The 12,236-nt window shown below is 45.5% G+C and overlaps 1 protein-coding gene across 2 annotated transcripts in view; it reads left to right on the forward strand.

The window, feature by feature from the left end:
* The first annotated feature begins 2,823 nt into the window (after positions 1-2,823).
* Positions 2,824-12,236, forward strand: part of NELL1 (NEL-like 1 (chicken)) — a 293,636-nt gene continuing 284,223 nt past the window's right edge. The window contains exons 1-2 of one of the 2 annotated variants that reach the window (XM_010563709.1): positions 2,824-2,866; positions 3,990-4,118. In XM_010563709.1, the coding sequence (XP_010562011.1) occupies positions 2,824-2,866; positions 3,990-4,118 (172 nt within the window). Of the gene's footprint in view, positions 2,867-3,989; positions 4,119-12,236 lie in introns of those variants that run through there. The other variant, XM_010563710.1, reaches the window with a different exon arrangement.

Here is a 12,236-nt window from a genome sequence, read left to right on the forward strand (position 1 = left end):
GGTGCTGCCGGCGGGCAGCGGGGCTGGGGGAAAGAAAACGCGTTATTCCTGCCGGTGCTGTGCCCGCTCCGGTATTCCGACCGTTTGTCGTTGCTTGTGGAGGCTTTGTTCTCTGGCCCCGTGCCCCGGGTAACCGCTCTGTCTCCGGGGCTTGGAGCTCCCGGGGTGGGGGGACACGTTTTTTCCATGGTGCTTGTAGGTATTCTCAAGGAGATGACCCAGCACGGTTATCAGAAGTGCGAAGGAATCCGTGTTTTAAAATTGTAATTATTCCGAGGGTTGTTATTACCTCATCAAAATCTACAGATTTCGAGAGGCGTGACATAAAAACAGTTGGAAGAAAACAGCACCCGTCCCTTTTGTAGTGGTCTTACCACCAGTAGCGCACGCCGACGTTCGAAAGGGTCGGTAGGACCCGAAACTCCGCTACTTGGAATCGCGAAGCTGCTCGGAAAGTTCTTTGTGTGCAACAATTGCTGCTGAAGCTGCGAGAGGAGAGCGCAAAATGCCTCTCCTAGAGCCCACTCTTTACCGTTTGAACGATTGCGCACGGGTGTATGGAAATGACTCGGTTGTGTTGAGTGGGCTTTTGCTTAAAGTTTTTCCATCCCCAAATAGCACGTTACACATGTTGAGGAAATTATAAATGCGCTGCATACGTTGCATGGCTGCACGTTAGCTAGATGGAGCGTGGCACGATTGCTGGTGCTTGCATGTAGGTGATAAAGGCGCGAGCAGAGAATACAAGCTGTCGGAGCTGTAAGGCAGAATGAATTTCTTTTAGGGATTTCCTGGTGACATCATTCATAATTATATGGCTTAATCCTCTAATCTACTGTAGTGCCTTCAGTTCACGTTGGGCCAAATCCACCGAGTCCCGAGATGATTTCTACTCCCGCCCACCTGACTGAATCATTTGGAGTTTTGCTTGTGTAAGCCACTGATCTGAGTGGAATGGCCCAATTACTTTAAATAGGAATTGAAAGCAGTATTGGTCAGAATCGGGCCCAACCTTTGCACAGTTCTCCAGTGAGAGCAGACGGGTTGATGGTTAATTTTGACTTCAGCAAGAAACGGTGTTTCCAGCTTCTTGTTCCGCTGAAGAGAGGTGGCATAAAATACTAGGTGCAAGCGCGGTTGATATGCCTGTGGTATCTTTCCGGTAGACTGTGAGAGACCACAGGGGAAAAGGAGACTTGGTTATCATACTGAAGCTGCTGATTTGTTGTTTATTAATTATTAACTAGGCTTTTGAGCGCCTGCTGCAGTTTGAAGAGCCAGCACAGGAAAACGACTAGGTATTTAAAGCAGCGTAGGCTCTTGCTAAATAGTTGCCGTGACATTAGAAATAGTCTCTGTTTCTGAAAGCATTTTAAAAGCTGGAAGGGGGCACACTGAAGTTGTCACACGAGATCCTTCACTGGCATAAATCGAAGCCTGCGGAGCTACAGTGATCTATACTTGTTGAGCCTTGGGTATTCAGGCTGGAATAAACAGCTTTAATAGAGCAGTGGAGCTACTGTGATTTATGGGAGTGCCTATACTTGCTAGATGTGGTTTCTGTCCTCACCCGGTTGATGTCTGTGGCAGAGCTTTCACTGACTTTAATGGGGTCAAGATTTGTCTTGCTGGACATAGTTTGTCCTTTCTGTTGAGCAAGTTTTAGTCCCTACTCGACCTCCCTTCATTTTAGGAGGATTTTGCCAATCTGAGTAGATTTAACTCCTTTCAAATGAGGAACAGCATACTCTGTCCTTGGCAGGGACAGCAGTCGTTGTCTTTCCTGGTAGGTAAGTTCACACAATTGATGGTGTGCTGCTTTTCTTCTGAGTGAAAATCTTAGGAGAAGTAATAAGTCCTTCTGTTTTTCTTCTAAAACAATCTTTGCTTTTATGTTTTTTTTTTGGTTTTTTTTTTTTTTCTTTCTCCCCAGGAAGGCTGCGCCCTGTATTTACATAGGTGTTTGGGTCTGGAGTTTGTAGGTTGCAGCCCTTGTGCTGCAAGAGTTGCTGTAGGTTGGGAATCAATAGGTCAATAAGTTCTCTCCTGTTGATCAGAGGCAGGTACGCTGAAGGAAAGCAGTCGCTGGCAAATATTGGCTAGAGCAGGATGGGTACATTTCTTCAGCAGCATCTTGACTATGTGCGACTGGTTTGGGACCAGAAGAGCTGGCTGGCTGTGTTTTTGATGCCGGTGTTTGTTCCAGAAGTGGAAGGTGTTCTTGGTCCGTCAGCGTGCACGGTGTCAGTTGTGGCCGTTCAGGGCCTGAGTGGCGGGGGGGGGGGGGGGGTGAACTAGTACTAAAAGCCTGATGATGTTGCTGATTATCTGGGAAGCACTTACCTTTGGAGAAGTTTTATCTGGGTTCATATTCTCTAATTTTAATTTTCCACAAAAAGGTGCTTATCCCCACGTCCTTATGACAGCACTGTGTATGTACTCACTCGGATATGTCGGCACTCTTGGAGCTTCGGTTCTGCCAGATGCCTCTAGATCTTAATTTTCCTTCTAGAGTAAGGTTGCTAGAGACCTCCTAAAGCTGCTGTCTTTTCAGTATTTTTTACTACTCTGCCTCTTGTGCAGCAGCAGAATCCTCTGCATTAGCACAGCACGTTATTCCAACAAGTTTTAATCCTTGAGTAACGGAAAGGAGAAAGTGCTGTGGTACAGATGATTTACGAGTAGAACACGTAACTTCTTGTTCGGTCTGTACACCTCAGTAATTTCTTAGAGCCTTTCAAAGACTCAAACTAGAATATTTGCTGCTTAACAGATCCAGAAGCACAGTCCTGGAATAACAAATGAGTCAATTTAGACCTGAACATGAAGTCCACTCGGTGGAAATCAATCTGGATGTGCTTTACAGGCAATGTCCTTGCTCCACGGAAGTCAGTGGGACTTTCACCATTGACTTCAGCTGTGTCAGGATTTCGTTCTTGGAGCCTGTTCCCGTTACTAACAAAGCCAGTGGAAAAATTTCGTTAGGAAGGTGCTTGGGTCCCACACGAGATATTTGACCCATGTCTCTGGCACAGATCTCATGCCAGACTTACTGCTGTGTTGAGAGAGACACTGCAGTCAGACTGGCCTCTTCCCATCCCTAGAAAAAGGAGGTACGTTTAAGGAACTTGGTGTGCCATAACCATCAAGTTGTCCTGAACCTTTGAACACAGCAACTTCAAACTGCTTGAGTGTGTGTCTTTTCTGTCAATCCCATCAGGTCCCTACGAGTTCAAGGAATGCCAAGTCTTTTCCTGGGCATAAGCCATTTCTAAAGTTTCAGTTTAGATTTATGCTTCTCCAGTAGGTGCTCCTGCAGACCAGAAGGTACTACTGCTGGTTTAGGTGAATGAATGTCTGCTATTTGTAGGTAGGCTTTGGCACGCTTCACAGGCACCGGCTGTGCTGAAATACGGAGGTGCGCTTCCGAAGCAGCACCAAACAGTTTTGGGAGTCAGTCAGGGCTCTTGAATTACACGATGGCATTCTTTGCCCTGCTACCGTATCTCCTCCAGGGTTATTTTGTCCAGTTGGGAAAACATTTAGACTATGAGCTGTGGGGCCCGATAGGTTAGTCGCAGCTAGGTATGAAATGTGAGAGGGATCTTCAGTCCTCACATCTCCCTGGAAATAGTGCGGCCAAAAGATGAATGCTGCAAATCTCTTTCATGTTTTTGCCTAGGTGGTTATGCTTTTGTTTGTTTATTGCTTTAGCCTTATGAAGCGACTGGATTAATGTATCAGTTTTAGAACATTTTAACTTGTGGGTAGTAAAATCTGTGGAAATAGTTTAATTGAAAGAATTGGAAAAGAATATCTTCTCTTTCCTGCCGCAGAGTTACTGTCTTATAAGTAATTACTGTACACAGCGCGGTGTGAGTGTGAAAGTACTAGAAATGCCTGTGCTAGATATTCTTCTCCATTCTTTTCATTACCTGATTTGAAATAAAAATTGATCTAACTCTCTCTCTCTCCCCTGCCCCCAACAGCTGTAGGATTTGGAATGGATCCTGACTTACAAATTGATATCATCACAGAACTCGATCTTGTGAATACAACCCTTGGGGTAACACAAGTGTCGGGACTACACAATGCCAGCAAAGCATTTTTGTTCCAAGGTAAGACAAACATCCTCAATTCTCTTATCTCAATTCTGTCTGTATGAGCTCATAAGAGCTTTTTTGGATGCCTCATTCCCTCTAATCGTGGTCTTACTTAACTGTTGCTTTCTTTTATTTTTATCTTTTGGAAATAGTCTTTGTTTTTTTCCTAAAAAAAAGGGGGTTTTTTTTTTTTTTTTTTTTTTTTTTTTTTTTACTGTGCTGTGAGGTAGTTGAGGTTAGAGATCTTTGGGGAAGTATTTTTGGGTAGGTTTTCAATATTCCCCAATATTTATTTCTAACTAAATATGTCAGAGCGGTTCCAAGGCACGGACTCGGTTGTACTCCTGTGTACTTTCTTTCTGTGATTGTACATGCAAAGACACACACAGCAGAAGCTCTGTAACTATGAGAAAGCATTTAATGTGTTGACACTGATTAGTAACATGTAGCAAGTCTCTCATCAACTTTGTGGAAACTGTTAAAGTGAGAAAATTAAACAGTATTATATTTAACTGTCCAAGCTGAGTACCAGGTGCAGGGTAAGTCACTTTGTGTTTTTTTTCATTCAATATTCTAAGATAATGCTTGTGAAGTGTTTTAGAATGGTGGTGGTGGTGTTTTGTTTTGTTTTTTATTTGTAGTGAGTGAAATTCTGGGTGAATTAATGAGTATTTGTGGTGAGTGAAATTGTGGATGAATTAACAAGTTTTACCATGGACTTAAGTAAGGTCCACAGATTAAGAGACAACGTCCCATGGTGTGGAAGCACTGAGTTGCTACAACACGCTTATTAGGCCAGAAAGACATTTATATCAGTTGAGATTAACATGCACATTGAAGCACAGTTGGGAACGTTTTTATTATGGAGACTTCCTATGTTTGTTTTTTCTTTACTGCGCTTTACTCTGTGTTGAAGTGTGCGTGTTAGAGTCTCACTTTTGGATATCTGCCCTCTGTAGCTGTTTTTAGAGGCAAACGATTATGATCTCCTTTAGCTTTAGTTCTGGATCTGCAGGGCTAACTGCCTTTATTGTAAGTCATACAAGAAGCGGGTCTATAATCTTAGTTCATCCTTTAGCTAGCCAAGGCCAGTTTAGGAGCCAGAGCAGAGAGACTTCTGGAGACCTTCTCAGAATTTGTTAGTCATATCTCCAATCTTGTGTGATACAAGTAGCTTAATTTTCACAGATTCCCAGATTAATGTCCAGAAGAAGAGCATTCATTTATTCATCGTCACAGTTTAAACCCAGCCAGCAACTAAGCACCACGCAGCCGCTTGCTTACTCCTCCCCACTCCTAGTGGGATGGGGAGGAGAATTGGGGGAAAAAAAAAGTAAAACTTGTGGGTTGAGATAAGAACGGTTTAATAACTAAAATAAAATGATGATTTCATTACAATTATTGTTTTTATATTTGTATAAATGAATATAAAAAAGAGAAATTAGACTCAAGAAAAGACGAGCGATGCACAACGCAATTGCTCACCACCTGCTGACCGATGCCCCAGCAGCGATCCGCCCCTCCCGGCCAACTCCCCCCAGTTTATACACTGGGCATGATGTCCTGTGGTATGGAATATCCCCTGGGCTCGTTCGGGTCAGCTGTCCTGGCCGTGCTCCCTCCCAGCTTCTTGTACACCTGCTTGCTGCCAGAGCATGGGACACTGAAAAATCCTTGACTTATGTTAAGTGCTACTTAGCAACAACTAAAACATTGGTGTGTTACCAACATCATTCTCGCACTAAATCCAAAACCACTGTGGCAGCTACTAGGAAGAAAATGAACTCCATCCCAGCTGAAGCCAGGACATTATTTTAAAGATGTCAATTGTTTTCTTCTGATATCGTGACTCTGGGTTTGTGTATTATGGAAACCATATTAAAGCACAGTCAGTCTCTAAGGTCAGCAATGGCCTAACTGACTTCTTAAAATATTTTAGTATTTCCAATTGCTATTCCATGCAGCTAATCGCAAGCGTGCTGACAAACTGTCATGGTGAGTTTTCACAGACTGGTGGTCAGAGCTGCAGGGAAGAAGACTGAGATGTGTTTTTCAGGACAGCGATTGAAACCATTGATACTGAAAGTAGCTTTGAAAGGCTAATGGTGAGGATTTATGGATATTCAGGTCTTTTTGCCTTGGAGGACCCCACCTGTAGTTTAGCAACTTAGAGAGGACTAGTGTAAAAAAGGTAGAGCTTATAAAATTCACATGCGTAGATAAATTGGAGGATAGATGTTCATGGGAAGCAATGAACAAAAATTCACTGTACAAAGTGAATAAACAATTCGAAGTCTGTAGTTAGGTGAATAAAGCTTTTTTTAATTTCCACAATGGAAATTGTTCTGGCTAACGCACACAGAAGTAGCCCTGTGCTTGGATATCGCCTCTAGTATAAAACTTCTTGGAAGATGGCTTGGGAAAATTATTCTCTTCAAGTTAGGCTCATGAGCCCTTGGGCTGGGAGAAGACTTGAAGACCTTTGGTCTTTTACTCCATCCTGAGAGAGGTCTGTCTGCGAGGGGTCTTTTGCTGCTGCTGGCAGACGGGATGGAGGTCCGAGGCCGCCCCGTTGGCTGCTTCCCTTCTCGTTTGTATCTGTTATTTGTTAAATGTCAGCAGTATGTCGGCAGCTGTACGAATTCGCTTTTATTAACAGAGGTGACTTTACAACTACCGTTTGGCTGTGTGCCAGGTCCTTTGGCTGGAACCAGGAGATACTTAATTTTGATTTTTATCTCTCCATACAGTAAAACCGATATAGAATGCAGGGCAACGTATGGGCAGCTGCTATGTCTAAGTTTTCCCACAGAGATTCGCAAAAATCCCCAGCCAACGTGACGCTCCCAGAGGAGAGAAAAGACTGGAAGTTAGTACTTGGTTTCAAAATTACTGTATCCTCTTGGACCAGCTATTCCAGTCACCAAGATGCGGTCCTTTCAGCAAAGCTTTGCTTTGATTAGTTCTTACCGTACGTGAATAGTTAATACATGCTGTGCTGCGCTGCTCCAGTGTTGTCTCTGGGGTTCTGGGCAGGGGAGGACCTGCTTCACCTGGCAGGCTGATTGCTGAACACGGAGCCACGTTAGAAGACGTCTTCACTCGTAGGCTTTCACTGCTGGGGATTTCCTAGTTTAGGAAGTGAGAAGAGTTTGTGAGCGTGTTCTCTGGCGTGCGTTTTTCATAGGGACAGTTTTGCCTGCCGCCTTTGGCGGTGTCCTTACAGCAATGTAACAGGGCTCTGGGCTTACGCAAAGGTTCCCCGTGGATCATTTTCTGTCTTGTAAGACGTATTTCCTAAAATGGCTTTACTAGAGCTGTTCAAAGTGAGAGTGTTCCTTTGTGTGTCACTGGAAGTCTACATCTTTGAGGTAGAGAAATGGTAATTTTTCCCCAACCCAGACAGTTCTGTGTAGAGCTGTAGTGAAAATATGGATATGTTCTCCTAAGCAAGATTCTTTTTCTGTGAATTAAACTCTTTGAAACGGAAAGCTTTGTAAGTTTGAGCATTTTTTCCATTGCATTTAGAGGCAAAAAGAAGAAATGAGGGAGGGGGGTGATGGGAAGACATGCACAAAAGAAAGAGAAACTATTATTTTTATTAGCTTTTTGATCAGTGATGTTAGCTCTCTTAGAGTAAGTGACATAGTGTTTGTTACAAAGTTTCTGGGGAGTGATGTCATGATTTGATTTTATCCCAGCCATAATTTAGAAAGACTCTTTTCCCTGGGCAGTTAGCGATTTCAGTCCAAGACAACCTCAGTGAAGTCAGTGGAGTATTCTGGTTTTATAATAATATTGGTAGTAACAGCTGAAACTCCGATTTCCGTGCGAAGCAGCTTTACAGGCAGAGAAACAAATTCACCTCTGTTGCAAATTGTGTGACAGCATGATAGAACCAAAGTGGCGATTGAGAGATGTGGGTTGCCTTTGGGGAAGCAAATGTGTTCTTAATTCAGAAAAGCACAGAAACCTATAATTAAGTGTAGTCACCTGAGTGGTCCTGTTGGGCATGGACTTTGATTATTAGAGTATTTCAGCTGGATTTTTGATTGATCAGCTCCGTTATTTGTGTGTTTCAGTTCCGTTCTCTGTGAAATGGGGATGAGGGAATCCAAAAAGCAGTGTAAGTGCTGACAGCGTGAATTAGATGAAATGTAGATACATAACTCGTAACTGCAGTTCTGCAAAGTCTGACTCTTAAGATCCCTAACATTATGGTGTCTTAATTATTTGTCTTTTATTTATATGAACAAGAGTGTGGAAAAAAGTCTCTTGCGTCCAGATGGGTTGTTCTAGCACACAGGGACTAAGGAGGGAGAGTGGAGATGCTTGACTAGAGTGCTCTTGGGGAGTGGGGCACCCAAGATCCTGGTGTCTGACCCCACATCTCCTCACCTCCAACCAGGAGTCCAAAGAATTCGAGGAAACAGTTCTGGGGGTGGGTGGGAAATCTACCTGGAACAAATGTATTGAAAATATTAATCGGCCACCTAATGCATTACAATAGCATCTTACAAACGTTGAGCGAAAGACATCTGTAAATAGTATCTTACAAATGTGACAGAATGATACTGAAATTTCTCGAACAGGATTGTAGTATAAATTTTAGCACATGAAGAAACGCTGAGCCATGGCTCACTTAGTGGGGCTCAGTCCTCTTCTATGTTTCAGACGGCAGGGAAGCAGGTCTTGTTTTGACCCTGTAGGTGGAAACCTCAGCAGGATATTGAGTTCAGTGGCAGAGAAAGGCTCTTGTTATAAATAAGGCAATAGAAGGCGCTTAACTGGTCGTCCTGTTTCTGGGTAGACTGAGCCCAATTTTTAGCCTAGCTGTTACATGATGTGATTACTTTAACCAGTCTGACTTCTGTTCTGTGCTCAGTTCTCGTTGGGGAAGTAAAATTTTATTCCTTTTACAACCTGTCAGCTATGCCCATTTCTTTTTAATTCTTCTTCTCTCAACATCTCCTTTGGGCTAACAGAGGCTTAAAGCCTTTACATATAAAGCAGTTCCCCCAAGAAGTTTATTAAGGCTTTGCTGTTTCCTTTCCTGGCAATCTGGCAGTATTTTTCAACTTAGTCTTTAAATTAGTAATGGTCTTTTTACTATGTATACTATGTATAGCACTCAGTAAAATAAACCACCACGTACTGTTAAAAGTCTAGCTATATGTAGTCCTTTCTTCCTTGACCGCTTCTTTACTTTCATTAAACCACCACTGGATTTAGAAGAGAAGCACCTGGCCCGCACCGCCTGCAGCACAGAGTTCAGTCGTGCTCCTTCTTCCCACTTTGTAATAGTGACTGCCGAGTTGTCTTCTGTACAGTCGTGGCTCCGACAGGAAAGGTGAAAGACTAACAAGTATCTTAAAGCACAGAGAAAGGCAATGTTTTTTTGAGAAAGGAGTGAATCTTGTTGAGTTCCTGAAACAAAAGGGCCGTCCTGCTTCGAGTCAAAAGAGAGAGCAAAGCTGCGGTCCCAAGGCGCGTAGAGGTGCCTCCCGGCAGACTCGCTTGAGCTTCCAGATGCCGTGCAACCCTCCCTGTCGGTGTTTCCTTTCTGCGTGATACGGGTCCTGATTTTTTTCAACACCTTCCTCCTTGACTTGGTAATTCCTCGCTTAGAGAGTGGAGGTGTTTTCAGATCCCACTCGAGGAGTCCGAGTCCTAAAAGTCAGCTTTTGCGGTGCCAAAGTTGAAGGGCTTTGATCGCTAGCCAGCTTTGCTACGCTTTGAGATTGGTGGTTAAGGAAAAGTGCAGAAGTTGATCTTGTGGTCGGGAGTGGGCACGTACCCTTTATCTCGGGAACTTTAGCTCTGCTGCTGCTAGGACGGTCTTCAGGATCCGCTCGTTATGCCCTGGCTACGTGTGTGGGGCAGGAGCTCAGCACTGAGGTGCGCTCAGTAAATTCAGAGGCCAGGTGAGTAGGCTGCTGCCGTCCTTCATCCGTGTGTGAACACCTTCTCACCTGAGTCTCGGTGACCTGTGTGCTATGGCTAAGGTTTTAATCCACTTCAAGTGTTAAAGGTCAGTTACGCCAGCATAACCTGCAAGGTGCGTGAGCTGCAGAGCCCAGAGAAGAGCCGGGGACTGAATGAGGGGCAGCAGATAATGGCTCCAAGATGAAACTTGCAATTACTCTTCCTGGGGTGGACAGCAGGGAGGTCTGCAGTGAGTAGGAGAGATAAACTTTAATTTTGGAGTTCAGGGTGTGGGTCCCTCTTTACGTGAGATAATGCAACGAGAGTTGTCGCTCTCTGTGCGATCTCTCCTGCTATGTTTATAGCAAATAGTGAGTGTAAGCAATATCGTTTTTACGGAGCAGAAATCTTATGGTAGCAGAAAAATGAGGACGGCACGACACGGGTGGCTCGAAATCTTTGTGCTGCCTTCTCTGTTTAAGAGAGTAGCTCCAGTACCTTTTCCATGCCTGCTGGTAATCTGAATATCCTGTCTTGCTGGCAGGTTTTGGGGCAGCAGTGATGCAGAGCCTCTGGGTACGCATTTGGCAAAGCAGACGGTGACCCTTGTGCTGTGGGAAAGGAAAGGAATTTTTTTTTTTTTTAATTTTTTTTTTTTTATTTAAACCAGGGATTGCCGGCCGCCCGCCTGGGCTCGCAGCCGAGTGCCTTGCGCAGCCGCTCGCTGCTTCCCTCCAGCTGGATGAGGTTTTTTTTCCCTTTTAAAATACGCTTTCCCTGAGGTGCCACCAGCCGGGAGGAGGGGCTGGGCTGTGCCCTGAGATGAGGCGGTTGGAACCAGCTGGAACCGGCTGTGTCCGGCCCAGGCCAGTCCCCGCCTCTCCTCACAGAGACGCCCTGCGCCTCACCGCACGCTACAGGTATATCTTCATGGAAACGCCGCGAGCTCCTTGAACTTGTGAACTTTCTGCTTTTTTAAAAGAGAAGAGTGAGTTTTTTTCCCCGGTTACGTGCCCTGTCATGAAGGCCTGTGCTGGTTTCCACAGGGGCAGGGTGAATTTGGGGTTTTACCCCGTGTTTGCCTGTGGGGCGCCTTTCCTGGGACCTCAGAAGGGAGAGGTAGCTGCTGTCAAATAAAAAACCTGTGTATGCTTAAACAAAAATAGCACCTACCTCCGAGGTGTGGGTCAGCCTTTCGCCCCGATCCTGTGGTGACATTTCAGGCATTGCTGCTTCCTCGGTGCTAAATTTTTACCTGTTTCCCTTCTCTTTCCGCTGAGCTCTCCCTTCTGAGATCCTCCTCTCACCGGATGACAGCAGGACTGACGGTTTACTGAAAGCTGATCCGCTTTCAGGGCTGGCTGGCTCTGAAGGCAGTGACGGGCACCTCTGCTCGCTTGTAGTGGTGGCTCACGACCTGCGGCTGCACGGAGACGGTGGGGACCAGGCCAGCGTGTGTCTTCACCCGCGATGGAGGTTTATGGGGCGGTGAGAAATAGGGCCCAGCCCTCGGGAGAGCGGGATCCTCACCCGTCCTCCGCGCTCATCCCTTGGGATGGTCCCCCTGCTTTTACGAGCTCCAGCCTGGCCCTTAGGGGCCGTGGCAGCTGCCCGCCATCCGAGAGAGTTGCCAGAGTTCCCTCACTGCTTTCAGGCCTTTATCAAAGCTGCTATTGAAAGCACTGCTAAAATAAAAGTTAAAATAAGATATCGACAGCTGGGCTGGCTGCACCCAAGAGGATGGAGGGAAGCGTGACTTCTCTGACGGGGAAGGTTTCTGTGCTTGTGTCCATCAGCAGGACGGAGAGCAAGGTCTTGATCTCTTTTTGGGATTTCTGGTGCTTCTCCTGCTTTCCCCCTTTCCTTCCCAGACCTCTCTGAAAGCTGGAAATTTAAGGGCAAGGACTGGGTATGTAAAGTGACGATAATACAGTTGGGGTGAATGGGCCCCCCTGAGAGGATAGAGGCTGGTGCTGGCAGTGGGGGGTGAGCAGCAGTCGGATGAGATGAACTGCAACAGGCAGGGCAAAGAAACTAGGGCTCAGGTGGAGGGGAGAGAAGAAAAACAGCTGGGGTGAGGAGCTGGAGGCCAAGAAGGGAGCGGGTGATGGCCGGGCAGAGAAGCTGGGACGAGGACACTACACCAACTCGGACTCGAGGGGAAGGGAGCGAGGTGCAGGGATGAAGAGCACGGTAAGGGGAGCCACG

Source organism: Haliaeetus leucocephalus, unplaced genomic scaffold, assembly GCF_000737465.1.
Source record: "Haliaeetus leucocephalus isolate CR32 unplaced genomic scaffold, Haliaeetus_leucocephalus-4.0 Scaffold173, whole genome shotgun sequence".
Classification (NCBI taxonomy): domain Eukaryota; kingdom Metazoa; phylum Chordata; class Aves; order Accipitriformes; family Accipitridae; genus Haliaeetus; species Haliaeetus leucocephalus.